Source organism: Felis catus, chromosome A3, assembly GCF_018350175.1.
Source record: "Felis catus isolate Fca126 chromosome A3, F.catus_Fca126_mat1.0, whole genome shotgun sequence".
Lineage (NCBI taxonomy): Eukaryota > Metazoa > Chordata > Mammalia > Carnivora > Felidae > Felis > Felis catus.
In genome coordinates, this window is record NC_058370.1 from 72760180 (window position 1) to 72774280 (window position 14101).

Consider the following 14101-nt stretch of genomic DNA (forward strand, 5'->3'; position numbering starts at 1 on the left):
CGCTCAACAATAAGACCATAAAAAAGCTATGTGAGTGAACGGCAGGCAAGAAGATTCCCCCCCCCCCCCCCCCCCCCCCCGCCTCCGTTTCCACCAGCATAAAAGAAGTTAGATTTTTCAAGTTTCTTATCCCAGAAAATACTACAATCCACTTGAATATGGATTCAGGCCCCAAACCTTTCTGACTCAACAGAAGAGATGAAAATGTGCACACATTACCTTCAGAATTGGCTCAAAATCGCCAAATAGACTTGGCAGTCGCCCAAACATTTAATAAGAATTAACTCAATAACCAAGCGCCCTCAATCAACAAGCTGGCAGATCTTTCATTTCAAAAGCAATCACATTTGGTTACCAAACTATTGACATCTGGGCACAGCATCCGGCTTTTATTTACCAACACTGAGAAACGAGCCCGGAGGTTAATTAAATAGCAGGGAACATGGAACCGGCGGGGAAGCAAGTCAGGTTCCATAAGGGAGGGGAGGGCAAAGAGGGAGGCCTCGGGGCCAGGGACCGAACGGTCTTCCCGTCCAGCGTCCTTAGCTGCCCCCGATCCCAGTACCCGCAGTCTCATTTGCCACCTTCCGACGCGTGACCCCGGCGCGCTCGCGTCCCGGGCTGGTGACAGGCGCGGGGTACGCCGAGAGGTCCCATGTGCCCCCTCCCTTTCCTGGCCGCCGCAGTCGCCGCGTCCCGAACCCCACTCCGGCTCCTCGGCAGAGGACTCGCCGCCATGTCTGCCGCCAGGCGACTCAAATCCGTGGACTACGAGGTGTTCGGGAGAGTGCAGGGTAGGGGACGGCCCCCACCTCCCCGCGACAGTGGGAGATCAAAGAGGTGTTCTGGGCAGAAGGGGAGAAAGCTAAGAAAAGTGCCTCCCATCTTAAGGACGCCCCCCCCCCTCCCTCCCGGCTGTGGCCGGGACTTCCGCTCGGCCATGACACAGCAGCCGCGGATGGGACTGCATCCAAGCGCGCATGCGCCGAAGACCTGGGGTGGGAGAGGAGAGGGAGAGCAGAGAACGCTGTGGGTGTGAGGAGGGGGTGAGGGGAGGTAGAAAGGGGACTGCTGGGCTTTCCGAGCCCGCTGAGTGAGGAGGTGCGGGGTTGGGGGGCGGGCGGAGTGGGAAAGAATAAAGTTGGGTAGGAAATGAAGAGAGGGCATTTGAACTAGTGGTCTTCGTTTCAAGCCACTGAGATTGGGCTTGAATTTCAGAAGGGACACTTGATGTTTGAGGGTTCGCTTTGCCAGATTACCCTTTCTCCCCCTTCTGTGTAGCTCTTAACAGAGTTCAGTTATCTAGTTTTTGTTTCATCAAAAATTTAGTTGCAAAGGATGTAATATTTGGCTGATTTTTACTATTGTTAGTTCAAAATTAAAATGTTAAGACACTCAGGAATTTATCCAATGGAATATAAATAAGTTAGTGATTTAATAATTGCCATCATTTAAAGTCAAGTTTTTTTTAGCGTTGGAAAATTTTACATCATACCTTTCCTCTTTGAGTTTGATTTCCATTCCACTTCCCCCACAGAATTTTATCCCATTGTTATGTTTGAGAGTTTGTTATTGATCACCCTATCAAGCTTTTTTGCAATATGTATGTACAGTATATATGTGTATATATGCACATATACATTTAAATATATTTTCTTAATTTCCTATGACCATAAAGCTTTATAATTTTTTTTCTTCTGGCTTGAGTTGCTATTATGATTACTAATAGAATACAGTTCATGTAAATAATAAAACTATACTTAAAAACATGATAAATGTTATTGAATTTAAAAGGAAAATCTGTACTGAAGACTTATTTCTTAAGGAGAAAGCTGGAGGTGTTTATGGAAACTTGATTAAAGAAACTGTACTCTATTTTGGTACTCTAGAGGTTTTTATGCTTTGGGGTGATGCACAGAATGAGATTAAGGGCTTTCCTTTCAAAGATGTTTGTGCAAAGGGCCGTAGGAAAGGAGAACCACCCCAGACCACAGGTGCTTTCTCAGGCCAACACGAGGAAAGAATACATGTGGATGTTGAAGATCTGGAAACTGATTTTCTTAAAATTATCTAAGGCCTTGTACCTATAGTAAGTCTTTGTGTATGCCCAGGGATCTGGTATTCTGGGTTGGAAACTGCCAGAATAAGTCATTTGAAACACAAGACATAAAATATGAAAATATTTTATGACAAAATATTTGGTCATTTGGACAGAAATGGCACTAATTAAGGAGTGTGTGTGTGCATGTGTGTGTGTGTGTGTGTGTGCACATGCGCAGGTGTGACATTTATAGGGTATGTTCCATGTGCTGAGTATCTTACTATTGTTAACTTAATCCTTATCACAGTTTTGTGAGAAATATGTCTTATTCCCGTTTCCACAGTGAGAAAACAGATACAGAGAGGTTCACTAACTTAGACAAGTCTGGAGTTCATAAATAGGATTTGATCCTGCATTTCTCAAATTCTAAAACCTGCATGTTTCCATTATGCAGTGTTTTGTGTTAATGCATAATGTATTTCTCTTGATTTTAACAATATAATTGTACTTTTGTGTATGTGGTGGTTATGTGGTATATAATGATCAATTATATATGGCATGTAAAGATCAACTACACATGAAGAGTGGGGTTTAAAAAATCATCTCTAGGGCTAACTCCTATAGTTTGTGGTATGTTAAATGGAAGAGTACCTGCATACTATTGGTTTATCAAAGCATAGTATATGTGACAAATTCAGAGTCAGATATTTGCACACATATACACTGACACTTGCTGGAACCTAGGATGTGCCAAGTTCTGTACTCAATATTTTACATATATTATCTCATTTAATCCTCAACCCTGTGACCTCAACATTTTCCTCATGTATCAGGTAGAAAAATTGAGGCATAGAGAAGTAACTTTCCCAGGTTACAGAGCAAATTAAGTGGTGGTGATAGGATTTGTACCTTGACATTCTGATACCCAAGCCCATGCTCTTAATCACTATAACTCATTGATTCTCCTTTCAATACCTTTTCCACCTTTATTTTGCCTCTTCCTAACTTATGCACCAAACACACACACATATATATACTGATACAGGATATTTAGACTCAGCCATTTGGATCAGTCTGGATGACCTGAGGACATTTTTATGGCTTATGACCCTGAGGACTTTTGGCTCCAAGGAAGTTTGACCTGGTCCATAAACAGTCAGATGTTTGACTCTGTCTCTGTTGCTTGGTGACACTGCCACTATTTCTTTATATTAGTCTATATCTTTGTCTCACAAAACCCACAGTTTTCTTACAGATTATGTAAGAAATAAATACAAACCATTAGCCTTTTGTCTAAGTCATAATGCTTATATAGAAATTATTGATAATAAAAACAAAATTTAATTTTAATATAAAATGGATAATAATTAGAGGAAACATTTTATTATTTTTTAAATGTTTATTTATTTTTGAGAGAGAGAGAGAGAGACAGAGTGTGAGCAGGGGAGGGGCAGAGTGAGAGGGAGACACAGAATCTGAAGCAGGCTCCAGGCTCTGAGCTGTCAGCACAGAGCCCGACACGAAGCTTGAACTCACAGACTGCAAGATCATGACCTGAGCTGAAGTCGGACACTTAACCAACTGAGCCACCCAGGTGCCCCTAGAGGAAACATTTTAAGATTAAATTTTAATTTAAAAGTATGGAATAATAAAATCTTAGTGAAAGCTGACTTGCTGGAAATAATAGCTATAAAAATAAATTTACAATGGAAGAAGCAACGATTGGGAACATTTTATATGGACACAATTTAGATTGATAAATAAAATTGTCAGTAAAATACTTAAATGGAAAATATTCCCAATGAAGATGGTTTCAATGATATCAAAATGAATATGGAAAATATGGAAAATGATTTAATTATCCTGTCCTGATGGAAAATTGATCAATGAATTAAACTGGCTTAATGGAGTTTATGGACAGAAAATATTTTCCAACCAAAATCAAGGTTTGTTATATGCCTGTTCAGAATGTTTGAATTTAAGGAGCACCTGGGTGGCTCAGTTGTTTAAATGTCCAACTCTTGATTTCGGCTCAGGTCATGATCTTGTGGTAGATGGGTTTGAGCCATGCATCGGGCTCTAGGCTGTCAGTGCCTGTAATTCTCTGTCTCTCTCCCTCTCTCTCTCTCTCTCTCTCTCTCTCTGCTCCTCCCCCACACTATCTCTCTCTCAAAATAAATAAACAATAAAAAAAAGTTTGAATTTAACTTGGTGACAAAAGGCAGTCAAAACATTCTAGAGGTCAAAGGTGTTTTGCCTTATTCTCAAATACAGCAAAATTTACAAACATCATATTCTAAGAATTAGTTTATAACTTGGTTGTTTGAAATTCAGGAAAATACACTCATAGAGATATTATTACCAATAGTGGATTCACTTCTCAGGTGGATCTGCAAAGTCTACATATAGAGCCTTTGGGTGCTGTTGCTTTCCATTGCTGTTTCTCTTCCTCTACCTTTTTTAAAAATAAATCTTTTGTTTTAGAATAGTTTGAAATTTATAGATAAGTTAGAAGATACTATAGGGATTCAGTTACTTCCTTCCTTTGTTCCTTCCTTCCTTTCTAAAATGTTTATTATTTATTTATTTTATTAATTTTTAAATTTTTAATTTTTAAATTTATTGTTATTTTTTATTTTTAATTTACATCCAAGTTAGCATATAGTGCAATAATGATTTCAGGAGTAGATTCCAGTGATCCATCCCCTATGTATAATACCCAGTGCTCATCCCAGCAAATGTCCTCCCTAATGCTCCTTACCCATTTAACCCATCTCTCCACCCACAAGCCTTACAGCAACCATCAGTTTGTTCTCTGTATTTAAGAGTCTCTTATGTTTTGTCACCCTCCCTGTTTTTATATTATTTTTGCTTCTTGTCCCTTAGGTTCATCTGTTTTGTATCTTAAATTCCACATATGAGTGAAGTCATAATATTTGTCTTTCTCTGACTAATTTCACTTAGCATAATACCCTCTAGTTCCATCCATGCAGTTGCAAATGGCAAGTTTTCATTGTTTTTGATTGCCGAGTAATATTCCTGTGTGTGTGTGTGTGTGTGTGTGTGTGTGTGTGTGTGTGTGTGCGAGCACGCGCATGTGTAAATATGTGTGTGTGTATATATATATATATACATATATATATATATGCGTGCGCGCGCATGCGCACACACACACACACACACATATCCCACATCTTCTTTATCCATTCATCTTTTGATGGACATTTGGGCTCTTTACATACTATTGTCAATAGCACTGCTATCAACATTTGAAATGGCACACCTGTATTCCTTGGATAAATACCTAGTAGTGCAATTCCTGGGTGTAGGGTAGTTCTATTTTTAGTTTTTTGAGGAACCTCCATACTGTTTTTCAGAGTGGCTGCACCAGCTTGCATTGCCACCAACAATGCAAAAGAGATCCTCTTTCTCACATCCTCGCCAACGTCTGTTGTTGCCTGAGTTGTTAATGTTAGCTGTTCTGACAGGTGTGAGATGGTATCTCATTCTGGTTTTGATTTGTATTTGCCTGCCGATGAGTGATATTGAGCATTTTTTTCATGTGTCAGTTGGCCATCTGGATGTCTTCTTTGGAGAAGTGTCTATTCATGTCTTTCGCCCATTTCTTCACTGGATTATTTGTTTTCTGGGTGTTGAGTTTGATAAATTCTTTATAGATTTTGGATACTAACCCTTTATCTGATATGTCAGATAAGTCAGAAGATTGATTGTCTTCTCCCATTGCGTTGGTTGCCTTTTAGTTTTGCTGTTTCCTTCACTGTGCAGAAGCTTTGTATTTTGATGAGGTCCCAATAGTTCATTTTTGCTTTTGTTTCCCTTGCCTCTGGAGACTTGTTGAGTAAGAAGTTGCTGCAGCTGAGGTCAAAGAGGTTTTTGTCTGCTTTCTTCTCTAGGATTTTGGGCTTCCTGTCTTGCATTGAGGTCTTTTATCCATTTTGAGTTTATTTTTGTGTATGGTGTAAGAAAGTGATTCAGGTTTACTTTTCTGCATGTTGCTGTCCAGTTTTCCCAGCACCACTTACTGAAGAGACTATCTTTATTCCATTGGATATTCTTTCCTGCTTTGTCAAAGATTAGTTGGCCATATATTTGTGGGTCCTTTTCTGGGTTCTCTATTCTGTTCTATTGATCTGAGTGTCTGTTTTTGTGCCAGTACCATACTGTCTTGATGATTACAGCTTTGTATTACATCTTGAAGTTCGGGATTGTGATGCCTCCAGCTTGTATTTCTTTCTCAAGATTCTTGGCTATTCATGGTGTTTTCTGGTTCCATACAAATTTTAGGATTGTTTGTTCTAGCTCTCTGAAGAATGCTGGTATTATTTTGATAGGGATTGCATTGAATATGTAGATTGCTTTGGGTAGTATTATTTTAATAATATTTGTTCTTTCAATCCATGAGCATGGAATGTTTTTCCATTTTTTTTTAATGTCTTCTTCAATTTCTTTCATAAACTTTCCATAGTTTTCAGTGTATAGATTTTTCACCTTTTTGGATAGGTTTATTCTTAGGTATTTTATGATTTTTGGTGCAGTGGTAAATGGGATCAATTCCTTGATTTCTCTTTCTGTTGCTTCATTATTGGTGTATAGGAATGCAACCTATTTCTGTACATTGATTTTATATCCTATGACTTTGGTGAATTCATGAATCAGTTCGAGCAGTTTTTTCGTGGAATTTTAGGGTTTTCCATATAGAGTTTCATGTCATCTGTGAAGAGTGAAAGTTTGACTTCCTCTTTGCCAATTTGGATGCCTTTTATTTCTTGTATTATCTGATTTTTGAGGCTAGGACTTCCAATACTATGTTGAATAACGATGGCGACAGTGGACATCCCTGTCGTGTTCCTGACCTTAGGGGGAAAGCTTTCAGTTTTCCCCATTGAGGATGATATTAGTAGTGGGTCTTTCATATGTGGCTTTTATCATCTTGAGGTATGATCCTTCTATCACTACTTTCTTGAGGGTTTTTATCAAGAAAGATGCTATATTTTGTCAAATGCTTTCTCTGCATCTATTGAGAGGATCATATGGTTCTTGTCCTTTCTTTTATTGATGTGATGTATCACATTATTGTTTTGTGGATATTGAACCAGCCCTGCATCCCAGGTATAAATCCCACTTGGTCGTGGTGAGTAATTCTTTTAATGTCTTATTGGATCCAGTTGGCTAGTATCTTGTTGAGGATTTTTGCATCCATGTTCATCAGGAAAATTGGTATATAGTTCTGCTTTGTAGTGGGGTCTTTGTCTGGTCTTGGAATCAAGGTAATGCTGGCTTATGAAGCTGGCTTATGAATGAGTTTGGAAGTTTTCCTTCCATTTCTATTTTTTGGAACAGCTTCAAAAGAATAGGTGTTAACTTTTCTTTAAATGTTTGGTAGAATTTCCCTGGAAAGCCATCTGGCCCTGGACTCTTATTTTTTGGGAGATATTTGGTTATTAATTCGATTTATTTACTGGTTATAGATCTGTTCAAATTTTCTATTTCTTCTTGTTTAAGTTTTGGAAGTGTATATGTTTCTAAGAATTTGTCCATTTCTTTCAGATTGCCCAATTTATTGGTGTATAATTGCTTACAATATTCTCATATTATTGGTTGTATTTCTGCTGTGTTGGTTATGATCTCTCTTTCATTCTTTATTTATTTATTAAAAAATTATTTTAATGTTTATTTACTTTTGAGAGAATGAGAGAGACAGAGGTGTGAGTGGGTGAGGGGCAGAGAGAGGGAGACACAGAATTGGAAGTAGGCTCCAAGCCGTCAGCATAGAGCCTGACGTGGGGCTTGAACTCACAGACCATGAGATCATGACCTGAACTGAAGTCGGATGCTTAACCGACTGAGCCACCCAGGTGCCCCTCCTGTTTCATTCTTGATTTTATTTATTTGGGTCCTTTCCTTTTTCTTTCTGATCAAACTATCAATTTTGTTATCAATTTTGTTAATTTTTTCAAAGAACCAGCTCCTGGTTTCATTGATCCATTCTACTGTTTTTATTTTGGTGTCGATAGCATTGATTTTTGTTTTATTCTTTATTATTTCCCATATTTTGGTGGTTTTGGGTCTTATTTGTTGTTCTTTTTCCAGCTCTTTAAGATGTAGGATTAGGTTGTGTATCTGACACCTTTCTACCTTCTTTAGGAAAGCCTGGATTGCTGTATACTTCCCTCTTTTGGCCACCTTTGCTGTGTTCCTGAGGTTTTGGGCTGTGGTGTTATCATTTTCATTGGCTTCCTTGTACTTTTTAATTTTCTCTTTATCTTCTTGGTTAGCCCATTCATTCTTTAGCAGAATGTTCTTTAGTCTTCAAGTATTTGTTGTCTTTCCAAATTTTTTTGTGTGGTTGATTTCGAGTTTCATAGTGTTGTAGTCTGTAAATATGCATGGTATGATCTTGATCTTTTTGTGCTTGTTGAGGGCTGATTTGTGCCCCAATATGTGATCTATTCTGGAGAATGTTCCTTGTGCACTCAAGAGGAATGTGTATTCTGCTTCAGGGTGAAATGTCCTGAATATATCTGTTAAGTTCATCTGGTACAGTGTGTAATTCAAAGCCATTGTTTCCTTGTTGATTTTCTGTTTAGATGATCTGTCCATTACTGTAAGTGGGGTGTTGAAGTCCCCTACTATTATGGTATTATCATCAAAAAGTTTCTGTATGTTTGTGATTAGTTGGGTTCTTCCATGTTGGGGGCGTAAATGTTTACAACTCTTAGATCTTGGTGGATAGACCCCTTAATTATGATATAATGACCTTCTTCCTGTCTTGTTACAGTCTTTATTTTAAAATCTAGATTGTCTGATAAGTATGGCTACCTCAGGTTTCTTTTGGTGGCCATTAGCATCATAGATGGTTCTCCATCTCCTTACTTTCAATCTGCATGTATCTGTAGGTGTAAAATGGGTCTCTTGTAAACAGCATATAGATGGATCTTGTTTTCTTATCTATTCTGTTACCCTGTGTCTTTTGATTGGAGTGTTTAGTCCATTGATGTTTAGAGTGAGTACTGAAAGATATGAATTTATTGCCATGATGTTCCCTGTAGAGTTGGAGTTTCTGGTGGTGGTCTCTGGTCCTTTCTAGTGTTTGTTGCTTTTGGTCTTTTTTTTTCCCATCTTTTCTCCCCTCAGAGGTCCCCCCCTTAAAATGCTTGCAGGGCTGGTTTAGTGGTCACAAACTCCTTTAGTTTTTGTTTGTCTGGGAAACTCTTTGTCTCTCCTTCTATTTTGCACGATAGCCTTGCTGGATAAAGAATTCTTGGCTGCATATTTTTCTGATTCAGCACGTTGGATATATCCTGCCACTCCCTTCTGGCCTGCCAAGTTTCTGTGGATAGGTCTGCTTCAAACTTGATCTGTCTTCCCTTGTAGGTTAAGGACTTTTTTTTTCCCTTGCTGCTTTCATGATTCTTTCCTTGCTTGAGTATTTTGTGAATTTGACTATGATATGCCTTTTTGATGGTTGGTTTTTGTTGAATCTAATGGGAGTTCTTTGTGCTTCCTGGATTTTGATGTTCATGTCTTTCCCCAGGTTAGGAAAGTTTTCCACTATGATTTGTTCACATAAACCTTCTACTCCTTTTTCTCTCTTCCTCTTCTGGGACCCCTATGATTAGGATGTTATTCCTTTTTAATGAGTCACTGAGTTCTCTAATTCTTATATCATGCATTTTTGCCTTACTTTCCCTCTTTTTTTCTGCTTCATTATTCTCCATAAGTTTGTTTTCTCTATCACGGATTCGCTGCTCTCCTTCATCCATCCTTGCCACCATGGCATCCATTCAAGATTGCATCTCAGTGATAGCATTTTTAATTTCATCCTGACTAGATTTTATTTCTTTTATCTCCACAGAAAGGGATTCTATGCTTTTTTTTCAACACCAGCTATTATTATTTTTAAAAAAATTTTTAATGTTTATTTATTTATTTATTTATTTATTTATTTATTTATTTATTTTTGAGAGAGAGAGAGAGAGAGAGAGAGAGAGAGAGAGAGAGAGTGTGTGTGTGTGTGTGTGTGTGAGCGGGGGAGGGGCAGAGAGAGAGGGAGATACAGAATCTGAAACAGACTCCAGGCTCTGAGCTGTCAGCATAGAGCCCAATGTGGGGCTCAAACTCAAAAACCGTGAGATCATGACCTGAGCCAAAGTCAGATGCTTAACTGACTGAGCCACCCAGACGCCCCCCCTCTGTCCCCCAGCTATTATTCTTATTACCGTGATTCTAAATTCTGGTTCAGACATTTTGCTTGTATGTGTGTTGATTAAGTCCCTGGCTGTCACTTTTTCCTATTGTTTCTTTTGGGTGAATGCCTTTTTTTCTTCATTTTGAAGGAAGAGAAAGAATTAATAAAAGAAAAAAAATAAAAATTAAAAAACTAAAAACAGCACACAAAAAAATCAAATAATGGATGCTAGATTTTAGGTGTGTTTTGGTCTGGTTGTTGAAAGAAGCTTCATAGGAAAAAATGGGAAAGAAAAGAAAAGGAAAAAAAAGGAAAATGAAAATAAAAGAAATGAATACAACAATATAGAATAAAATGAAGTGATGAAAGTAAAATAGAATTTAAAAAATTTACAAAGAAGTAAAAAATATAGTAGAAAAAATTAAAAATATTTTTTATAAAAATAAAATAAAAATAAAATTTTTCTCTTTATTCAAGAATAAGAAAAGAAAAAAACTGAATAGATGAACCAGCAAACAGAATGAAATATGATTGAAATTATACCCAGTTTCCCCTAGAAGTCAAGCTATGAAGCCCTTTATAGTCTGTAAACTAAGCAGGTGGAGAGACTTGTGTTCCTCTAGAGTGCAGTTGGCCCAGTTATATGGGGCTTGGTATAATGGCTCCATTCCCCACTAGATGGCACTGCTTAGTTTACTGGGGTGGATCATTGTGGCCCATGTAGGCAAGCATACGCATGCACAGGAGGGGTGAAAATGGTGTCACCCAGCTACTCAGTCTGTAGTATCAGAACTCTGTGCTCTCAGGGGCTGGCAATCAAGCACCCTTCCTTTGTCTCCAGCTTCTGTCCACTCCCTGCTTCTACATTGTCCTTTACCAAGCCATCAGCCTGCCAGGTGGTACCTCCCTCCAACATTTTACCTCAGATGGGGCTGTGTTTCCCAACTCCTCACTTCTGAGGGCACTGCACCTTTGACCTTCTCAGACCCCCTGGGGAAGGGTCTTGCTGAGCAATGGCTGTGTCCCAGCCTGCCCTCTGGTACATTTGTGAGACCATGCTGCTGTAGATGCTCAGAGACTGAAGCTGGGTGACAGTGTGCCCCAGAAAAAGTTCACATGATCGTGCAGCAGCAGCATTTTCAGGGATTATGGTAAATCACAACACATATCTGGCGCCAGGGTTCACCCTTAATGTCCTTGTTCCAACACCAGTGAACATGGCTGTTCTCCAGGGTCCACTGGGAACTTTGCCTGTGGGGAGGCCCCACAGCCTCTACCAAATGTCCTCCCAGTGGGGGAACCGCCTCTCCCCTTGTGCCCTGAGGACTCTGAGGACCTCACTGTCTGCTCCTGGGGATTCACCCTTCCCACTGGAGCTCCACCAGGTAGTGAGCTGCAGAATTTCAGACTCTGTGCTCCCCTGTTTATAGAGTCTTAAAGGCATTTAAACCCTCTTTTTCCTTTCTCCCTTTCTTGTTCAGTCTCTTGCTGTTGTTTTCACTCTTTCTCTTTCTCTCCAGCTACTTTGAGAGGGAATACTTTTCCTGTACTCTCCCACTGTCTCTGTCCTCTTTCTGCAAGCAAAAACAGCTCCCTACCCTCCGTGGCTTCTCTCTCCCCCAGTTCACCTCTTCACACCACATATCTGCCAAGTTCTGTGGTTCCAGTTGTACAGATTGTTGTGTGAATCCTCAAATCAGTTTTCTAGGTGTGAAAGATGGTTTAGTTTTGATCTAGCTGCATTTCAGGGACAAGAGAGGCCAAAAAAAAGCTTCCATGCTGCTCTGCCATCTTGGCCCCTCAAATGTTTGTTTGTTTGTTTGTTTATTTATTTATTTATTTTTAATTTTTTTAAACGTTTATTTATTTTTGAGAGAGAGACAGAGCTTGAACGGGCGAGGGTCAGAGAGAGAGGAAGACACAGAATCCGAAGCAGGCTCCAGGCTCTGAGCTGTCAGCACAGAGACTGATGTGGGGCCTGAGCCCACAGACCACGAGATCATTACCTGAGCTGAAGTCGGACGCCCAACTGACTGAGCCACCCAGGTGCCCCTGTTTATTTATTTTTGAGAGAGAGAGAGAGAGAGAGAGAGAGAGAGAGAGAGAGAGACTGCACAAGGAAGGGCAGAGAGAGGGAGACAGAGGATCCAAAGCAGGCTTGATGCTGACAGCAGTGAGCATGATGTGGCCTCAAACTCACAAATTGTGAGATCATGTCCTGAGCCAAAGTTGGGCACTTAACCAACTGAGTCACCTAGGTGCTCCTCAGTTTCTTTAATTAACATCTTATATTAGTATGGTACATTTGTCACAACTGGTGAACCAATATTGGTACATCATTATTAAGTAAAGCCTATATTTTCTTCAGATTTTTAAAGTTTTTACCTAACGTCTTCTTTCTGTTCCAGGATTCATCCAGGACATCATTTTACATTTAGTTATCTTGTCTCCATAGATTTCTTTAAGCTTTGGCAGTTTCATAGACTTGCCTTGTTTTCAGTGATTTTGGCAGTCTTGAGGTGTACTTGGGGGTAAGGTACTTTGTAGGGAGCTCCCCAGTACAATGTGTCTGGTATTTTTCTCATATTAAGACCAGGGTTATGGATGAGTGGAAGACCAGAGGTCAAGTGCCATTCTCATCACACCATATCAAGGGTGCCTACTATTTATGTATGTATCTCAGCCTCCATCACCTGGCTGAGATAAGTGTTTGTCAGGTTTCTCCACTGTTAAGCTACTTTTCCCTGCTCCCTTCCCATCCTCTACTTTTTAATCTCCATGTTCTCAAGAAGCTTTTTTTTTTTTTTTTTTTTTTTGCCACCAATTTCTGTTGCAGTGGGGGCTATGGAAGCAGGGATAGGGGAGCATGGGACTAACCTGTGTTTTTAGAGCATTTGTAACTATGGCATGGTTTAAAATGTTGCTATAAATCTTTAATTACAATTATATCTGAAACTGTAACATAATCTGAAAACTTGGGAGGGAAATTGATTAAGCTGTGTATAGAGGCTTTACCAGCTCTTTGGTGAACACTAATGACAGTCGTAGAAATGGATTGTGGCAATCTGTTGGTTTACCTGTGCTTTAGAAGTTCAACAGTTTATTTTTGACAATATTAACTCAGATTTAGAATAGGAGTAGCTTATATAACTACAGAAATAGGTAATTTTCTTTAAGATTGCTTAACATAGGGGCGCCTGGGTGGCGCAGTCAGTTAAGCGTCCGACTTCAGCCAGGTCACGATCTCGCAGTCCGTGAGTTCGGGCCCCGCATCAGGCTCTGGGCTGATGGCTCGGAGCCTGGAGCCTGTTTCCAATTCTGTGTCTCCCTCTCTCTCTGCCCCTCCCCCGTTCATGCTCTGTCTCTCTCTGTCCCCCCCCCAAAAAAAAATAAATAAAAACGTTGAAAAAAGATTGCTTAACATAAAAATTGGAATGAGTTATTACATAGTTTTGCCAGACACCACATGATTTGGATGTACACATTTTTCCTTATGTAGACAGGAAGAAGTTGTGTCCTAGAGGTTGAAAATTTGAGTCCCTAAAGCCCAGAAACATAAATATGGTTAAGTCTAATTCCCTTGCTCATCTTTCTTCCTATAGCATTTCATTTATAGTCCTGTTCTACTTCTTGTTTTTACTTCTCTTTAATCCATTCTGCTTCCAACTACACTTATTTGTGTACACATATCTGTGCCTCTCACTAATTAAAAAGGATAGTATTTTCAAGGTCAAGCTGGTGGCTTGTTTTTATAGCCCCTATGGCTGTGCTTATGGCCAGGACTTCAAAAGTGTCTTCAATTAAATTGAAGTGCTTGGGGATAGTTGGCCTGGAGAAGAAACGGTAGTGTG

At 39.5% G+C, this 14101-nt stretch overlaps 1 protein-coding gene across 3 annotated transcripts in view; it reads left to right on the plus strand.

Annotated features, from left to right (window-relative positions):
• ACYP2 (acylphosphatase 2) overlaps positions 1–14101 on the plus strand; it is a 187306-nt gene that overhangs the window by 13207 nt on the left and 159998 nt on the right. The window contains exon 1 of one of the 3 annotated variants that reach the window (XM_045054216.1): positions 407–794. The exons of 1 other annotated variant lie outside the window; for it this stretch is intronic. In XM_045054216.1, coding sequence (XP_044910151.1) covers positions 656–794 — 139 coding nt within the window. In that variant the 5' untranslated portion in view covers positions 407–655. Of the gene's footprint in view, positions 1–406; positions 795–14101 lie in introns of those variants that run through there. One more of the 3 variants, XM_006930104.5, reaches the window with a different exon arrangement.